The sequence below is a fragment of the Ochotona curzoniae genome, unplaced genomic scaffold (assembly GCF_017591425.1).
Source record: "Ochotona curzoniae isolate NIBS_2020 unplaced genomic scaffold, NIBS_Ocur_1.0 contig_1014, whole genome shotgun sequence".
Lineage (NCBI taxonomy): Eukaryota > Metazoa > Chordata > Mammalia > Lagomorpha > Ochotonidae > Ochotona > Ochotona curzoniae.
The window spans coordinates 40,351,496-40,371,385 of record NW_024464920.1 but is presented as its reverse complement, the minus strand read 5'-3'; the positions used below and the strand labels follow the sequence as shown (position 1 = coordinate 40,371,385).

Below are 19,890 nucleotides of genomic sequence, written 5' to 3'. Positions count from 1 at the left end.
CCCCCTAAGTGGTCATAAATGGCTGCAGTGAGCTAATCCAAAGTAAGGAGCCAGGAGCTTTTTCAACGTCTCCAATGTGGGTGCAGATCTAAGGCCTTGGGCTGTGCTCCGATGCCTTCCCAGGCTATTAGCAGGGAGCTGGATGGGAAATGGAGCAGCAAGGACACAAGCGTGCCTATATGGAATGTTGCTGCCGTGCAGGCCCTGAATCAAGTAACTTTTTTTTTTTCAACATTCTCTTTTAAGAATAATTACAGTTCAATTTTAAAACATTTTTATTTGAAAGGTAGAGTAGCAGAGAGGTACAGCAAGATCCTTCATCTGGTAGTGTTATTCCTCAAACAACCAGGACTGGACCAGGCAAAAGCCAGGAGCCAGGGACTCAGGCTCCCACCCAGCTGTGTGACCTGCTGCCTTCCTGTGCACATCAGGAGCTGGAGGGGAAGCAGAGCGGCTGGGCTGAGCCAAACACCAATGCAGATGATCCAAGCGGCAGCCTCACACGCGTGCTCCGATGCCAGCTCAGGGTGCCAGGATTTAAAGAACATCAGCCCAGTAACACACTTGCCATGCTATGTGTTATAAAACAGAGACAAGAGACGGTGTTTGGGACCTTTTTTATTTTTTTACACATGACAAGATTTTACACCAAGAAGTCAGTTAAATAGTACAAATTTACATTCATGAGGAATGTTAAAAAAAATTAAACTAAAAAAACCCACTTTTTCCTGTGACCCAAAATCCCAACATTTTACAGTGCAGGGGAGGAGGGAGCTGGGGGAGCATCTAAAACAAGTCTCTCCCAAAAGAAATGACTTCAATTTCATATTCCCTCTCCACACAGGATCCAAATGGTGAATAGAATTTACAGTTCATCCTTTTCAGCTGTCGATTTCTGTGAAAACAAAAGTTGCAAGATGTTAAAGTCTGGCAGAAAAGCTGGCTTAAACAACATTTACTCATGAACAAAGTGCTCAGCCTATCTGCAAAGTTCAGTTGTACCTCTGAACTTCATCCTGTTGGTTTGGAGAAACAGTTTAGAACTCACAAACCAGACTAAGGGCCCTTGAACTCGGCCAACAGTGAAATGGAAAAGGCATTCTGCTCAAGCTCCCCTTTACTTGACTGAGCGTGACTTCGTGGCTTCTCCAGGGGACACAGTGCTAACCCCGTGGGAAGCACCGAGCAAGGCCCGCCCTGCCCTGCGTACCTCTGTTGGTTCCTGTTCCTCTTCATCCGCCCCTGCATCCACCTCTTCCTCCTCGTCTTGCTCGGTGTCCTCCGTGGTGTCCTCCGCGGCGTCTTCAGGTTCCTCGGGTTCTTCTTCCACCTAGGAGCAGTTAGCAGCGTCAGCGCCCTGAGCCGTTTTCAGTTTGCTCGTTTGAATGCCTGAGCTCATATGTTCACACTGGTCAGTGAACAGGCAAGCCAATGAGGGCAGGCAGGCAAAAGCACAGAACAGACCAGAGGGGAAATTGTTCATTAATTCCTAGGTGAGGGCCTGCCACTATGGGGATGCAAACATTATTTTCAAGAGTCTGTCAGGTAAATGTCTTATCAGTCGTGAGCGGCTGATTGAGGAGGGAAACACAGGCCAGCCAGCCAGCACACGGACAAGGCCTGGGGCACAAACCTTGGCATCAGGGTCAATGTTCAAACTGAGCCGAAGCATTCTTTCTATCCTATCTCCGTAGGCCTTAGTGTCCGGTAACAAATATCCTGACCGAAGTGTCGCCGTCTCAAATAAAACCACAGCGAGATCCAAAACCGTCTTGTCATCTTCATCTTCCTGAAATGGAAAAAAGCCTTCCTTAAAAGTCCCAAGTACCCTCCCTGGAAGGCCAGCCACGGGCGGGCGCACAGCACCTTAACTCGCCGGAGCATGTCTCTGATGAGTGGATGCCTGGGGTTGATTTCAAACGTCTTCTTCTGACTGGCGTAGTAACTGTGAAGTGAGAACGACCATCAGTGCGGCTCCTCCAACCGCACGGCCCCCCCTCCCCTCCTCAGCAGGGATCCCTGCCGCGAGGTGGCATGCGACCGTGTGGATGAGTATACGCGCAGTTTTAGAATCACAGCAACAGGTACTACACCTGGGATAAAGGGTTTTAAAAACGGGGGTTCTACTGAAGTTAGGCCTTGGGAAAACCGATACTAAGTAGCAAGTAAAGATATTTCAGATGAAAGAAAAACATGATAGAAGTCATTTTAAGGCCACTGCTGTGCCACATATAAACCTGAAACATTCCATTTCCTGAAAATGAGTACCAAAGACTCGCTGTACTTCCAGTACTTGGTCATTTGAAAGGCAGAGAAGCAGACTTGTCTGTGGCTCACTTCCCCATGCCTGCAACTGCAAGGGCTGACCCAGGCGGAAGCCAGGAGCCTGAAACTCAGGGTAGGCCTCCCACATGAAAAGCAGGGTCTGGATTCAAAGAGGAGCTGGGATTTGAACCTGGACAGTGATATGGGAGGTGGGTCTCCCACACTGTGTCTTACCCACTGTGTAAAACACCTTTTATTCATTTGAGAGAGTAAGTTCTTACTTAGTTTCTCCCAATGATCTCGGTGGCTGGGACAAAGCCAGGTGGCAAAAATTCAGCCAAGGTCTCACACCTGTGGCTGTCAATTACGGAGCTGTCGCTGCGGCCTGTCAGGGTCTGCATTAGCAGGAGGTGGCAGCTAGAGCAGAGGTGGGAAGCAAACCCAGGGCCTCTGAGGGAAGGCGGGCTGTCTTACTGTGAGGCTGTAAAAGCCTGCCACTGGCTTATCTTTTATTTCAATTTTCCCAGGAATTTTTGGATGCCCCTCCATACTTACTTAGTGGATAAAAAAATTTGCATCTGAATATACAATAAAGTTATAGGCTAAAGACCAATCAATCTAATGTACAAATCTCCTTTGGGACCAGGGTTGTGGCACAGCACATAAAGCTAACAGCTCTGACACCTGCATCCCATATGGTACTGGTACCAGTCCTGGCTGCTCCACTTCTGATTGAACTCCTGTCTTTGGCCCAGCACAGCCTTCAACTGTTGCAGCCATATTTAGGGAGTGAGCCAACACTCAGCAGAATCCCTCTGCAAGCTTCAGTGTCTACACATGCTTGCTGCTGCAGGGCCAGCACCTGGTAGGGACCCCGGGAGGGCTTCTTACTTTGTGGAGATGTCCTTGCCCGTCTGGTAGGCCTGGGCTTTCATGATCCGTTCCATGTTCCCGGACCACCCGTACTGGCTGGCCACCAGTGCGCAAGGAGACTCTGTCAGGCGCTGGGACACCACAGCCTTTTCAATCTTAAGAAACAAAAAATGAGGTTATCAACAGGAAGGTCATTCCAAAACTGCATTTTAGCCTTCTAAGCCCCCACTTAGGATCACAAGCAGGAGACAGTCACAAACAGAGCTTTCGCTCAGGGTTACAGATTCTTGAAATACTGTCATTCAATCACTGCAGTGTTTCATCAGAAATACTTTAATAACACTATTAGAAACAGAAAACTATTATATAATGTAAAAGCTTAGAAATCATAAAAGCAGTATTAAACTATAGAAAATGCTTCAAAGTTTCAAATTCCTCCTAATAGTTACATTATTAAATGTTCCTCACAATTTTTAAGGGTTACAGAGTAACTACTTGCAGTTCCAACAGTTGACTGAGTGGCCCGCCATTCCCAGCGTGTCCCGCCCAGGAGCATACCTTGTCCTTGAGGGCTTTGTCCTTCATCCAGTTGAGCAGAGGCTCAAATTCCTTCTCAGTGGCCTCACGATTCTCTTTTGTTTTCTCACTTTCGTCAAACTTCACCCCTTCCTTGGCCACATTCTGAAACCTCTTCCCATCAAACTCGGGGAGGGCCTGAATGCAGTATTCATCCACAGGTTCTGTGAGGTAAATGACTTCATAGCCCTTTTTCAGAAGTCGTTCAACAAATGGAGAAGACTCGGCCTGCAGGATGAAGGGAGGAGACTCGGTTCTACAGGTCTGGCTGTGGCCTCCTTAGTCACAGCATTGCTGTGTAGCCAATGTTAAGCCCACCTTACATGTGACTGGCCAGGCCTCTTAATTACCTAGTTGCACAAATTTTAACTTTTCCTTTCTTTCTCAGAAGCTGGCTAGAAATCCTTAGCTGCACATCAAGGTCCCCGGAACATTGGGAAAGTCCACCCTACCTCTTTCCTGCTGGCCCCAGCCATGAAGTAGATCTTGTCCTGTTTTTCCTTCATTCTTTCCACATACTGGTCAAGACTAGTAATATCAGTTGGGTGATGGGAAGACTGAAATCGGAGCAGCTTAGCAAGACGTGTGCGATTAGAATGGTCTTCAATAACACCAAGCTTGATGTTTGTACCGAATTCCTTCCAGAAAGTGTCGTTGTATTTCTCATCAGCAATTTTCTTGATCATGTCCAGAGTTTTACGGACAAGCTTCTTCCGAATCACCTACACAAAATTATAAGAATCATCTCTTAGAGAAGCCCATGTAAAACCCGAGGATGTAAGGTACTATGGGAACTGTGGTGAGTCAATAGCACTGTCACAGCTATTCATTGGGAAGGGAACAGGACATGCTCCTATGTTGACTGAGCTCAAACTGTCGGTGGCAACAGGCCCAAGATCACCTGAATGTCCAGTCTAACTTCAGAACTCACTGACACGATCTTTCAAGGATCTACATAAAGTGAATGGGCTACTTTCAAATGTAGGAACCTGAGAATCTTGTAATTATGCAAGTACCGGGGTGGGAGAGGTTGTTTAAAGGAAAGATTTAACAACTGGATGGTTTATGGGGGAAAGCTGGGATGACGAAACATTCCCCAAGGACCAGGCAGTGGGTGCACACAGCTCATCACTCGGCGATTCGTTCCACTCTTCTGTGTTTGATATTTTATGAATTGCCAGGCAAAGCTGGGGGAAACCTAACAGGTTCTCAGGATCTGATGAGGAAAGAGGAAAGGAACTCTATTTCTCAATAAAGCTGGAGCTGGACTCAGAACTGGGTTACTCCACTCATGGGCCTGTCCCGAACCCACACCAGAGCAGTGGCCAGTGGCCTCAGTGCTCACCTTGAGCAGCTTATGCTGCTGAAGAGTTTCACGGGAAACGTTCAAGGGTAGGTCATCTGAGTCCACCTTAAGACAGAAGAAAGGTCACTGAACATCGATGGTACTGAGAAGAGCAAAGCCAGACAAAACCCAAGCCTGCCAGTCCCGGCCCCCAGTTCTCAGCTACTTACAACACCCTTGACAAAATTCAGGTACTTGGGCATCATGTCATGGAAGTCGTCCGTGATGAAAACTCGGCGCACATAGAGCTACACAGAGATCACACAAATGTCACTTTCTGGCACAGGAAAAATGCAGAAACTGCATTTTCAAATTTTAAGCTCACTGCATGCTACTTAAGACCCACCTTAATGTAATCACTCTTCTTAGATCCATATTCGTCAAACAGACCACGTGGAGCAGATGTGGGCACAAATAAAATGGATTTGAAGGTAACTTCCCCTTCAGCAGTAAAGTGGATATAGGCCATGGGGTCATCACTTTCCTATGAAAAATTCATCTTTTAGACAAAAGCAATGCAAAGGCTAAGCAATCTAGTACACCGTACAAATTCAGCTTACTTAGTGTTTAATGCAGCAAGGTTTCCTCACCAAGAGCTGGGATGCTAGCCTGGAGAGAAGAAATGATCAAGACCGCCATTCCAGCTAGCCTGATACAGTTAAGGATGACTCTCAGTGTCTCCTAAACCCAGGGAGGGAAGGGCTAAACTAGCTTTCCCAAGTGTGTGAGAACAGGACAGGACAACCGTCACCCCTCAAGGGCACAATGTTGAAGAACCACACAAAGTGCGTAAGGACAGAGCTCTCCCACATAGTGTGGTCTCTAGCAGAGAATATCAGGAGGCATGTGTGAGATGTCCTAAGTCTGCACTATCCATTACTAGACCCATGCATGGCCACTAAGCACCTGACATGTGGCTATTCTGAACTGATATGTGTTAAGGTATAGTACAAATAAAACCAGTAAGAATTTAAAATGTCTCATTAATTTTCTTACACTAACTATATTCTGAAATATTACTTTGAGGGTTAAGTTCTTATAGCTGTCTTACCTGAAAAGTTTACATATAGGACATTATTACTCATAAATATACAAGTACAGACAGAACAAGGGAAAATTTCAAGAGTTGAAACAAATAAAACCAAAAAACAAACAAACCCCCAAAATTAAGGTATGGAATAAAGAATAACATTAGGAACTAGTTTTATCTAGTTCTCTGAAATCCATTACAGGATTCTGTTATTAGCATAAAATGCCATATAGGCAGTCATGTAATATCAATGCTAGCTTTAGATTAAGAGTCTCAATATATTTAGTAACTGGGCCCATGTTCTCACAATGAATGTTGCAGACTATAAACAAGCTGCTTAAACACTACATTAGAAAGGCACATGGTAGCATGAGTGCAGGGCTTGTGGGCAATAGAATGGAAACCAAGCACTCAGCTTCTGCAGGCAGTACTTAATCCTGTTAACATACGTCACTTCAGTTCTCAGAATAACTTAAGAAATGTTTAAAATACATATGAAACTGTTTCAAAACATCTCTTACTAGCACATTGAGAGCTAGTATTGATTCTCATAATCTCAAGTTAAAAAAAAAAAAAGAAAAGTATCAGGCAGAGACAATGACCGACCGATCTTCCAGTCCTCAGAGGTCTGACAGCCAAAGCCAGCAGCTTTAGCTGAAATCTCTTAGCGGATGGCAGGGTCCCAGGTGGCACTGGAGCCACAACCGAGCCTTCCAATGTGAACAAGAGCAGCAAGCCAGGGCTGGGAGTGGAGCTGGCTCTACCACATGCAAGGAGCCTCCCAAGCTGCATCCTGTCCCTGCACCACACACCTGGCTCCCTGCGGGATTCAGAAGCAGGAATCAGCAAAAACTTCGGTGTCTTTAAAAAGCAATTACTGTCAGAGACTGTCTCTGGTTCGATACTAATCTCAAAGGCTCATGTAAAATTTAAATGTAATTTTACTTGCAACTAAGTGGGCAAGTTATATCTTTCGAGTGAGAAGTACTAACTCATCTATACTCCTGGAGACATATTCTAATTGGCCTAAAAGTTTTGCTAAATCTTTTCAATGGAAAAAATGGGGAGACTACCTCATCTATGGTCATATCATATTCAACAAAACTATTACAGTAATCATTTTGTTTACTCACCAATACTCTGAGGTTAGGAAATTTTAAATATTTACCTTTGAAAATGATTTGTAGAAAGCTTTGTATTCATCTTCTTCTACTTCTTTTGATGGTCTCTGCCATATTGGTTTGATATCATTCATAAGTTCCCAATCCCAGACTGTCTTTTCAACCTGAAGTTACAGCATTTGATTAGGCTCTCAGCACTCATGAGTAGTTACTGCAGCACAAACCACAGCTTCAGCAGATTGCAACACAATATACAGAGCACAAAAGGTATCTGTTACCTGGGAATGCTCCAACCAGATGGACCAGAGTGAATTCACCATTTAATGTACATTTTTTAACATTTATCACCAGTACTTATTCTGCTACCTGATTAATCTCCATAAATAAAAGCACCAAAGGTCCACAAAGAATTTTAGGATTTTAAAAAATTCAGAATATACCAGCCTCTGGCAAAACAGAGGTCTGAAAGCTTTCTCATGAAAGGCGGCCATGGTGTGACAGCTGGGCCACCTGGGCAAGGGGCACTCAGAGCACAGGAGTCTGTACTTGGCTTTGGATGTATTCCAACCCACACTTCAAGCAGCAAGATGAACCACTTACCTTTTTGGTTTTTGGTTTCTTCTCTTCTTCCTCTTCTTCTACCGCAGCCTCATCGTCCGATTCTTCCTTCTCCTCTTTTGCTGCTTCCTCTTCCTCTACGGGCTCCTCAACTGTTTCGGTCTGTTGAATTTTAGTTAAATACATTTGTTTAATAAATCTGTCTATTGCTTATGAAACAACTTAACACTTAAAAATGTCTTTAGGAGACCCGGAAAGGATCCTTAACTGAAATAACCACATTCACCCTTCATGTAATGTTACAAATCTACCTGCACTACTGTGGCACATATTACCAGGACGCCCGTACCTTGCTGCTCCACACATAAATAGGGAAGTTTATGAACTGTGAGTATTTCTTGACAAGATTTTTAATTGTATCCAATTCAAGGTAATCGGATGCTTCTTCCTTTAAGACAAGGCTGCAACAGGAAAACAGAGAAAGACACCCAAAGTTTAGATGGTTGAATTATAAATTCATCTAAATGTCTTGATGATAATGACAACTATGAACAGTTCTGGGCAATCTAAGATGGCCCCATTATTGCCGCCAAGAACTCTGCTTCACCAGTGAGGAGGGGCTGAGAGTTAAATATCAAACATTTCAGGGCATGGGAGAGAGAAGACTCCTGCATCTCAATGGACAGCATCCTTAGCTTCAACTAGAAAATAAAACTTCCCAATCTTTGGAGTGACGTTTTTTGTTTTTTGTTTTTCAAGGTAAGAAAGCACTGAAACATTATGATTAAAAAAATGGAATTAATTCAACTCTCATGGCTACATAATCATGATATACCCATCTCTTAATTTCTAATTAATACCTAGTCTTAAAAAAAAACCTAATCTGATTACCCACATCTCACTGTCTGCAAAATGCCAGCCTGAAGTCCCAGGCTGCGTCCCTTCTGGAGAGCGCTGCCACCGGACGGAAAGCTCTACTGCCGGGCAGTGGTGGCTGGATCACTCCACACTGAACTGCAGCACCGCTTTCTCTTTCTTAGTACCCCTCCTGTAAACCCTCCTCCACCCAAAAACAGTGTCAGCCCAGCAGCCTATCCTGGTATCTGGCTGTCCGCAAGGACAGGAGGTGGTACACCCAGGCTTCTGCCTCAGAGCCTTACAATGCAGTGGCCCCTGCCACCGGTCTAGTGCTGTGACTGGGTCTCTGCTCTCAGAACACGCACAAGTCCCAGAGACAGGTGATGGTCAAGGAGTTCGCTTTAGACGCAAACAGAAGTAGTTGGTTGAACATCTTGGGCAGGAGCCCAAAGTGAGATGGAGACAAATTACATCTGCTACCCAGAGTGTGATCTCAGTCTATGGATGCTTTCGATCCAGGAACTGTGCATGTGACAGACCACATACATTCATACATGTTCACACACACTCACACAAGCTTAAAATTGAGAAAACCACTAGGCTTACCAGCAAGATTCACTAACTTATTTCAACGGGGAGGAAGTTCCAGTCACCATAACCAGGAGACAGCAGCAGGCGCAGTGTTAGCACACACAACCACTGGCATCAGCAATGTGCCGCTGAGGCTGCTGTGTAGCGTACTCAGAACCATTAGGCCTAACAAGGTTGCATCCCTACCAACAGGCTGGTTTCTTGTCATTACTCCCTGAACAGTACAGTGTGACAACACAGCACTCACATCCAGTTAAGCATTCCAAACAACCCAGAGACAGATCTGATGTATACAGAATGTTAAATGCAAATGGGTTCAATGCAGCGTTCACCACTTCCTGTGAGGGCCTGCACATCTGCAGATTTCGGTATTGGTTCTGAAAGCAGGGCCCTGTGGATACCAGAGGCCTTCTGTCAAGCAGCTCCACTGTGAGTGGGGGTGGGGTGTCTCCCAGTGTCGGACAGGACATGGTGGTACTGCCTGCTTTCCTCCCCACTCCCCTCTCTCCACTCTGGCATGTTGACTGACAAGACAGAGGCATGAGGAGAAAATCTGCAAAAAGTTATGGAGAAGATATACTATGAAAAACCATGCAACTTAACTATCTTTTAACTACACTGTCTTGAACTTGCTGATACTGTGAAATCCATCTGCTAGCCAAGTGTTAGGTTCTAGAAATGGAGCTACCAACAAAACATTTGCTCTCAAGTTTGACAGCCAAAGATCCCTGCATAGCAACCGCTCCCGGGCTAACCACCTGCTACCTCCAGCAAACGGCTCTCCTCACATCTTAGACCCACGGGGCAGCGGGGTTTCGGTCCTCATGATGCCTCCTGAGCCCTGGAGATGTGGATATTAGCAACAAATGCAGGGAAAAGTAAATGGTAAACAGGTAACACCAGGCTAGTGAAATACTACAATGCAGCTCTCCAATTCATGCTTGCTGAAAGAGGATGACAATCAAGAAACAAAATGCTACCTTCTGTGATGAAGAAATATGATCAAAATGGTAGTTATGCTTTCCTAGGGGAAGACATTTTTAAAAAGTCTAACTGTTGAGACAATTTGAAATTCAGAGAAAGAGAATTAAAGTTGTTTGCACATTCTCTTACACCCATCAGGACTGGGACAGCCAACTGATCTCTGAAATGGAATTGCTTCCCTTCAAAACTGTGGAAAATATTTGTAAAACATACAAAAAAGCTACCCTGGATACTTCAGTACTCTGAGTAAAAAATAAGTTACTGTGAGGAATAAGATCTAGTGTTTGATGTTTACAAACTGATGTTATTGGCTTAAGAGGAAATCCAATCCGAATTTAAGAAATTACTCTCCAATTGAGACACTTTCCTCCATAGACCTTCCATAACTTCCATTCAGCCCTTTTATTTCTACCTGCTCTTCCTAAGCTGGTTAAACCATGGACTTAAACCCAGAGTTCCCACCTCCCATCTCCTTGGGAATCAGAAACCACCCCCCATGGAGACTTCTTCCCTGCCCCACAGCCCCTCAAGGCCTTGTATTCCCTGGAGCTGCACACGCCCTCCTCCCTGCAAGAGGCCTCCTTTGCCCTTTTCCCAAGCAAAGCTGGGGTTTCCTACTTCACCCTCAGAACTTTTTCTTCAGGTGACGAGAACAGTTCAGACTCCTCATTTTATAGGCAAAGGACTTCAGGCCTATAACCTATTATTTCTTCACAGTGCCAGACCTGGAGAACCCAGTCCCTTACTCTACTCCCCATTAATTCTAACTAGAGATCTGGAATACTCACGTAATTGTCGTTCCCCGTCCTAAAGTGTTTCCTCTTGGGTCAGCAATTACAGAAAATTCATTGGAGTCAGACTCCCAGATGTGCTGGGTATCATTGTTGTGTTTTGATGTGACTATAACTTTATCTGCCACAAGGAAGGCAGAATAGAAACCAACACCAAACTGGCCGATCAATTCTGACGTTGACTGGCCATCTTCCTGTGCCTCGGTCATTTTGTTCAAAAATTCACTTGTGCCAGACTTGGCGATGGTCCCAAGGTTCTTAACCAACTCTTCCCTGGTCATCCCCACACCAGTGTCTGTGACATGCAGCAGGTTCTTCTCCTTGTCACACTACAAGGAAGATGAGCAGCAGTTATCACATCGCACCTTGCAAATACTGAGCTATGGGTCACCTTGATTTCAATATGGGTACCTCAAGTATTTTCCTCTACTGGGTTTTTCTGTATCATAAAGTACAAGCATCTTTCTTCACAGAGCATGTTTATAAGGTCAGCACATCTGAAATGACACTGCAATGCCTCCTGCAGTTGGAACCTGCGATGTTCATGAGCATTCACTATTGGGTTTCTGCCATCCAGGAACAGGACTTTCTTCGGCCTTTCGCAGGTGGGGAAGCCAGGTGAGCAGTTTGGGCCACCAAGCGCAGCCATAAGAGCAGTGCTGAGGCGAGCTGCCTGCAACTGGCAGGATGCCCTTGGAACTGCCCGCGCTGTGGCAGCCAGGCAGTCTCCAGATGGCTGCTCAGTTGGCCTGTGCCCGGGAGCCAGCACGAGGCCAAGCAAAGGCCACAGGCGGCCTGTGGATCAATGGCTGGGGGCAGAAGCTGTTCTGTAAAGAGCCAGATTGTAAACACTGTAGGCGCTGTGAGTCCTATGATCTGCCACTGTGCACTAGGGGCACCAGGTGGGCATCCGCCACAGCATTAGGCCGCGTGTGTCTCATGGCGCAGACACTGGGTCTGGTGCCTGGTTCTGCTCCTGGCTCCCCTCAGCTTTGGGAGTATCACCAATGTCCCTTAGGACTGGGCTCCTGTCACCGACGTGGGAGAACCGACAGCAAACAGCATCTCTAACGGGAAAAAGCTAAGCCCAAACCACTTCTGAATAATGAACAAGACTGTGCTCCGAGTCAACCGCGGGTCCACAGGTCACAGTCTGCTGCCCCCGAGACCTGGGGCTTCCTAGTCAGTGCAGCACAATCTGAATGACAGGGAGGCCCTGCTTTGAAGGATTCTTCAGAAAAACCGCTCGAGCTTACCTTAATTTTGACTGTTAATTCCTCATTTCCAGAAAGAGCCTGTTCATCCGTCAGTGATATTAGTCTTATTTTGTCTAAAGCATCTGAAGCATTTGAAATCAGTTCTCTCAGGAAAATCTGAACAGAAGCCAGATGTGATGGTCACATTAGATAACGCAAGACACTGAACTCCATGTCTAACCCCTTCTCTGTGCTTCCCTCCGCAAGGAGCACGGCTTCTTCCAGTGGCTGTGCCCACTTGGCAAAAGCAATCTGGGAGCACTCAGGCTGGAAGGGCCCCGAAATGGGAACAACACCAACACCGCACGCCTGCCTTTCTAGTCTGTTGCGTGAAGCTTAACTTCTCAAAAGCTACCTAAAGCTACCTAGCAGGCCACAACCCTGCTTGCAGGGGAAGGGCAAACATGCCCAATCCCCAGGCAGGCAGCAACCATTTTTGCACGTGCTGGTACTTCAATTTCATTCTTTACTTGAGATTACAGCCAACTAGATTTTTTGGCTACAAAAGCAAACAAGTATGCCACACTAAGAAAACAAAACATCACCCAAGCCACATGTTGCTTACCTCTTTATTTTTGTACAATGAATTGATGATAAGTTTCATCATCCTGTTAACTTCAGCTTGGAAGGCAAACTTTTCAGATTTCTCTCTAAGTTCTCTTATTTGCGATGCATTTAATCCATCCAACTGAATAGCTTCTTCCTCTCTAAGGCAATCAGTTAGATAAGCAATTATTACACTGCTTAGCATCTTTCACACACACAAGCTCTCACGGAGCACCAGTGACCTCTGAACGTTGTCTGGAGGGTTAAAAGGGTAAAACGAAGCCTCCAGAGGCGACTATTAATTGTACCCTCATAGGTTACCTTAAGTTCTTAAATTGCTCAACTTGACTAAATAAAAACAAGGGCATACCCACAGTGCTGCACAGCAAGGACTTAAGGCCAAATCCGAGCACATTGCTCAACTGACAGAAATCTCATCTTGCAAACTACGAAGTGCACACCCTTAGTGACTACAGAGCCAACGATGCCTTCTCTAAGGTAGTTTTTGGTGCTGGCGTCCCGCAATGCAATTAGCAAACGGTTTTGAAAGGAAGGTACTCCATGTGGAACTTCAGATACACTCAGATAAACGCACTAAGCCCTGTTACTTGTAAACATTTTCCTGACTTCAACCCCGGGCATCAGCGTGGTCCGCGCAGCTTCACGGGGACACACACCTCTGTACCACTTCATCATCCGTCCTCGAGCCTTCTCGGCTTTTCCCGAGGTCCTCCTCCACGGTGCCGTCCACATCGACCTCATCGTCGGCTCGGACCGACCCTGGGGGAAGAGCGAACACCACAACCCTCGACGGCCGCCTCCCCTGCGCCGGAGCGGGGCGAGCCGAGGCCGGGCCTTGCCCAACGCGCACGGCCCACGGGGAGCTGGCCACGCACGACGGGCTCGATGCGTGCAGATGCCCAGTGTGAGTCCGAGGCAGCGCACTGCTAAGGGCGGAGGCCCCCCAACGCGGGCTGGGGGTCTTCCCCAGAAGGCGACCCCAGCCCCTACGGCAGCGTCCCTGCTCCTCCACCGCACGTGTTGCGCGCCGCCGGCCAGAGCGTCCAAACTGACCGAGGCCCCAACTCGGGCCCGCCCGCTCTCCCGGGTCAACAGACAACACAGGACTTGGGGTGCGACCTCCGGCGAGGGACCCGGGAAGGGCAAGCGGGCGCTAAAGACTGCGGCCCGGGCCAAAGCGCAGGAAAATGCTGACCCCGCCATTCCCCTGGCCCCGGCATCGCAGCACGGAAACGCGCACGCCCCGGTGCGGGGCAAGATCGTGGCGGTCGCGGGGGACCAAAGTCCTTCCCGAGGGGCACGCGGCGCTCTCGGGGGAGCCCGAGGCCCCGCCCAGGGTGCGGGGTGGCCCCCGCCAACCCACCGGCTCTGCCAGGGCCCATTCAGAAAAGGCAACAGAATCACCCTAATCCCCTGAAGCCTCTTTCGAGGAAAGGCTCGGCCGGGCCCCCCGCAAGCCCTGGTAGCCCCCTCCCTCTCTCAACGCTCCCGGAACCTTCGAGAAGCGGCCGCGCTGGAGGCGGCGGCGGCGGCCGTCCGCTCGCCCAGGCTCACTCACCGAAGGTCAGCAGGACGCAGCAGAGGCCCAGCACCCAGAGGGCCTTCATGGCGCGCGGCCGGTGAGTCTCCGGTCCCTTTTGATCGCAGGAGCCGCCTCCGCCCCCCCAACCCGGGCTCGGAACCTCACACCTGAAGCCGCGCGGTCCGCCCACTACACCCCCGAGCAGGTCGGGCCGCTTTTCTCCCCCGGTGCTCGCGGGCGGGGGACGGGAAACACGAATCCGCCAATCGCGCCGCACCACGCACCCCCGGCATCCAATGGGGGCCCGCGGGGGGGACCGCAGCTGGCCAATAAGAGTTGTCCAGGTGCGGTGCCCAATGCCCGAAGCGTGGCTCCCTTCGATTGGGCAAGGGCAGCAGCTTTTGTCCAATCAAAGACCTCCGCGGGCCCCTCGCACGCGGAGCCGCCCCTTTGCCTGAGGAGCCTCGCAGCCAAAGGAAACTGTCCAATGAACGTAAGCGCACCGCACGTCCGTCCTTTTGGAGGGGTCGCGGCCGGAACACTTCCGGATCCTAGAGAGCGTGGAGTCCGTGACCAGGGGAAACGGTCGCCATGACAACGCGCTCTTCGCAGTTTCTCCCCACTAAATCAAAGGTCTCCAGGGCAGCTATTCCAGCTCGGCTTCAAAGTCACCTTTCTATTTGGCAGTGCTTCTCGGAAAAAGAAATAAACGTGAGAGGCTGACAACTCCTCAGCCGTTTCGGATGTGGCGATCTGGTGATGGGAAACTACATTTCCCAGCATTCCACACACCAGCGGAAAGCAGTGTATTGAATGCTGGGAATCGTAGTCTCTGGGTTCCAAGGTAGCGGCTTAGTTTGGTTCTTGGACATACGCTGAAACTGTCTCCCGCGTGTCTTAGAATTCACTTCTTGTTCTGACTGCACTAGAGATGCGTGCCCACTCCGGGACCCTGCAGCGCCCGCCGCGTTTCCCAGCAGGCTTGGCCAAGGCGGCCTGGGGGAGTTGGGGGTCCCCCGCCTCCGGCTGGGGAACAATCGTTTCCGAATCTGGCCCTTGGTGCGTCACGCGGGCTCCCCGAGGCGTCCTCGCTCTGTCCTGCGAGCGTCTCGCAGCCGCAATACTCAACGCCTCGCTGACTGGGTTTAGGGAAGAGAGTACTGTGAGTTTTCCCCCTTTTCTCATGAGGGGAATTTTCAGCGAGGCTCGTGCCCTCGGCTGCCCCCGCCAAGTGCACCGTCGCTGTGACCCGGGCATCCCCCAGTGCTCGCGTTTCTAAGATTTGGGGAGCGTGGCGGTCGTGTCTGGTTTTGCATAGACAAGTAAAACTCTGAGTGTAGCTAGGGCAGGAGGATACACCTGCAAGTATTGGAAAGCAAAGGCCTTTCAAATGAGAACAAGGTAGCAGCTTTGTCACTTCATAGAAATGCGCCCGCTGCCCTCAGTACGACTGCTTGGGAAGTCCCTCGCCCTCAGCTGATGCTTTTTGGAAATCTGTACTTGCCATAACTTGGTGTTCACACTCCGGCTTCCTCACCCGCGACCCCTTGCGTCATACCCCACACTGTCTTCCTTATTCTCGCCTCCAGCAAAAAAAAAAAAAAAAAAAAGACTAATGTCTGAGGCCATCATCAGGCTTTTCAGTGCGCTGTCGCGGTCTCCTTTGGTTAGGTTGCCGGTCTTGACTCTGGTTGACCTGTGTGTGAGATGGTGCTCATTCCCAGCTGGCCGATTTACCCGCAGGAGGTACTAGAAGCAATGGTAGCTTGCAAAGCAGGCTCTCTGCCCGTGCCTGCTTTTTTTGTTTTGAGATACACGAGGGTGTTCATTCAGCAATCTCAAGTGCATTTTGGTGTGTTTTCCCAATTTTTTCAGTGTGTTTTCAAGCCAGATGAGATCTTCCACCCTCCTGCGTTTCACAGCTCAACTCTTAGCTGCGGATTCTGAAAATGCAGAAGCCGCTGAATGGTCAAAAGGGGGTGGGCCGCGCTGCACCTGGCGGGAACTGAGACTCAGCCTGCCCCCCACCCCCACCCCGAAAGAGCCACCAGGTTTGCCCTGATTCCCCTGCAGCCTCTGGCAGAGGCCCCAGGCCAGGGGCTGGCAGGGCATGGCTGGCCAACATACAAGGCAGTGCTGCCCCTAATATGAGTCTCTCTCTCTCTCTTTCTCTCTCTCTCTCTCTTTCTCTCTCTCTCTCTCTCTCTCTCTCTCTCTCTCTCTCTCTCTCTCTCTCTCTCTCTCCTCCTCCTGTAGGTTTTTCACCCCTTCTGACCCGCAGTTCTAGCGCAGCTCCCCTAGAGCTGACCCTACCGGTGATTCTTCAGCTCTCCACTGTGGGATCTGATTCTTTTGATTCTTCACTTTGCTCTTTGCATTTCCATGGCTACGTTTGTCTTTCATTGCTAAGCTTCCTCTAAGCCCAGCTGGCTGCACTAGGCGGTACCCTACCTCAGGTGCAGGCTTGCAGGGAAAGGCCAGACAAGCCGGCTGATACAGTCAGTGGTGACCTAGCTCTCCTGAGAGGCAGGTGAGGCTCAGCAGGCTGGCTTGAGCACTGGGGAGTTCAGGGAGCGGGAGGGGAATGGCTGCGTGGGTTAGTTTGTTCGTTCAAGCCTTCTCTTCCTCATTAAGCAGATGTGGAGGACCTGGTATCCGGGAAGCTCAGGGCTGAGCGTCAGAGCGCTGTCTGTTCTCATGGAACTTGAACAGATATTGTCAGTGAGCTTGCTGCTCAAGTGCAAATTTGTTATTTGAACTGAAGTAACGATGGGAAAGATGGTAAAGGGGCACCCTGGACATTTCTGGGGTGGTGGAGATGCCCTTGATATTGACGGTGACTGAAACTCATCAATGTTTAAAAGGGGCACGCATTGTATAAATTTATGAACAAAACCTCAATTAAAAGTATCAACTCTGAACAAACAGCAAAGCACTGAGACCCGCTGAGTAAGGACCAGGAATGCGACAGAGATGCCCACCGCGACAGTGCTGACCCGCGTGCGTTAGAACAGCGAGACCGGAAGTGAAGTCTTTGGCATCAGTTACAGAAGTTTATTGTGAAAATCTGTGATAGGAAAATCTCTTCTGACTGGTGACCTGCTTAGTATCACAGAAACCCAAGACTTTAATTTTTTTAAGTGTATAGAGTGAAGATGAGACATTTTTTTTAGTCTTGCTCTAATCTTTTGGAAGGAAAACATGTAGAAATGAGAAAAATTAATCTCACTTACATTAGAGGCAAGGAACGTAGAATATGTAGGAGTAAACTTAAAAGGTATGAAGAAAACTATAGAATACATGAAGAAAACTATAGAATTCTCAGCAATATAAAACAAACCTAGATCCAATTATATACCCTACATATGTTCTTGCTGTGTAACAGATTAACCCTAAATTTAACAACTTTAAAAAAAGAAGTTTGTTTATTTTTATTGGAAAGACAGGGAAGCGGGGAGGGTTTCATGGTATTCTTCACTCCTGCCAGAAACAATGGGGCCCAGAATCACACAGTGGGATCTTCCCAGATGCAAGGCAAGAATGGAAACAGTCACTGCATATTCAGCCCTGCACACTGAAAAGTGTGACAGAGACTCTGAAAGTGGAATGTTTTCCACTTGGGGGGTACAGGATGGCATTTCAAGTCACAGGGGGATTGATAGCTTATTTCATCAATGCTGTTAGCCCAGGCCGATTCTACAGCTCAAGCAAAAGTTGGGCTTCTTAGACCCTACGACAAATGAGTTCTGGCTTAGCAGAAAGAGAGCTAGTACAAGGTAGAGGTGGCAGACATCTGCTTAATGGAGTTGGAGCATCCAGGACATGTAACAGAAAGCCTAGAATTAACTGAATTCAGAAAATGGTTTCTCGCCTCTGCTAGTAACCCCAGAAACTGACTCTATGAGCTCTATCTTTTCAATAAAAATAAATCCTTAAATAATACAAAGTGCGTGGCGGGCTCAGTGGCATATCAAGCTAAGCCTCTGTTTGTGGTGCTGGCATCCTATACGGGTAGTGGTTCAACTCCTGGCTGCTGCGCTTCCACAATCCAGCTCTCTGATTATGGCCTAGGACAGTGGCAGAGAACGGCCCATATCCTTGGGCTCCTGCACACATGTGTCCAAAAAGAAACCTGGGAGAAGCTTCTGGCTCTGGCTTCTGACTGTCCAACTCTGGCAGTTGTGGCCGTTTGGGAAATGAATCGGTGCATGGAAGGTCCTTCTGCTTCTCTCTCACTAACTCTGCCTTTCCAGCAAAAATAAATCTTAAATTTCAACCTGTCTTAAAGCAAATTCACCCATAGTCTTGCAGTCCACATTTTATTTCCTATTAATTAAAAATGAAAATCTCCATAGCGTCTGCTGTAGAAAAATAGGTCAATTTAAAAATAGCTGTCCAGCTGTCCCTTGTCAGCTTTGGAGCAAAGCAGAATGCAGAGGGAACTGAATTTCAAAGATAGCATTGTTAAATTTCAAAATGTGCTAAGTTGGATATCTTGAGCGATCAAATCTGCTTTGTTGATGATTTCTGTGGAGGAGTTAAAAATATTTACTTTCATTTTATTTGAAAGGCAGAGAACCATAGAACTTGTATCTGTTGCTTGACTCCTCCCATGCCCCCCGAGCCAGGACTGAGCCAAGCTGAAGCAAGAGCTCGGAACTCAGTCTGCTCCCTGACCTGATGAGGAGGCACCATTGCCTGTCACCTCCCAGGGTGTACAGTCAGCAGGAAGCTGAATATGATCTGGAATTGCCAGAATCCAAACCAGGCACTCCATTCCAAGTGACGACTCAACTGCTGAGCCAAGCGCATACCCCCATGTTGGAGATGGAGTAGAAATTCAGAGCTGAAAGAAGGCTGGAACTCACGTAGCCCTACAATGCCTCTTTCCATTTTAAAATTATACACGTAACAGATTTCTGGGGCTGTCACGGTGGCTAATTCTCGGCTTACAAGCACCAGCATCACACATGGGCGCAGGTTTGTGTCCTGGCTGCTTCACTTTTGATCCTGTTCCATGCTTGTAGTCCGGGAAAGCAATAGAGGATGGTCCAGAGCCTTGGGGCCTTGCACCTGCATGGGAGATTTGGAGTAGTCTCTTGACTTTGGATTGGCTCAACTCAGGCCATTGTGCCATTTGGAGGCGTGACCTAGCAGACAGAACATCTTTCCCTCTCTGGTCTCTTTCCTCTCTAGATCTGCTTTATCCATAAACATAGATAAATCTTAAAAAAAAAAAAAAGCTAAGCAATAGATTTCTATGCTTAAAAAAATCAGTTGATATAGAAAAGTATAAAGTCATAGTAAAATTTCTAGACTTCCTCTACTCTATTGTTCTCTTTCTCGAAGGAGTTCACTAATAGAGGTTTCTCATGCAGCTGTCCAGGAGTTTTATGTCTGTGTGTGCATGCGTACATAAACATGTACATGTATTGGTGTAATACATTTTTTAAAATATTTATTTTATTTTATTGGAAAGGCAGATGTACATGGAAGAGGAGAGACAGAGAGGAAGATGTTTCATCAAATAACTCACTCCCCAAGTGACCGCAA

At 47.8% G+C, this 19,890-nt stretch overlaps 1 protein-coding gene across 1 annotated transcript; it reads right to left on the bottom strand.

The window, feature by feature from the left end:
- Nucleotides 1-605: 605 nt before the first annotated feature.
- Nucleotides 606-14,529, bottom strand: HSP90B1 (heat shock protein 90 beta family member 1). The gene is made up of 18 exons (XM_040984617.1): nt 14,374-14,529; nt 13,472-13,574; nt 12,814-12,955; nt 12,249-12,365; nt 10,990-11,321; nt 8,118-8,229; nt 7,811-7,930; nt 7,258-7,374; nt 5,406-5,543; nt 5,230-5,307; nt 5,060-5,125; nt 4,167-4,436; nt 3,697-3,942; nt 3,157-3,293; nt 1,867-1,945; nt 1,634-1,789; nt 1,211-1,330; nt 606-895 (listed from the first exon to the last, which is right to left on the bottom strand). The coding sequence occupies exons 1-18, from the start codon at nt 14,420-14,422 to the stop codon at nt 866-868; spliced, it is 2,412 nt and encodes an 803-aa protein (XP_040840551.1). The 5' UTR covers nt 14,423-14,529; the 3' UTR covers nt 606-865.
- Between the last annotated feature and the right edge of the window lie 5,361 nt (nt 14,530-19,890).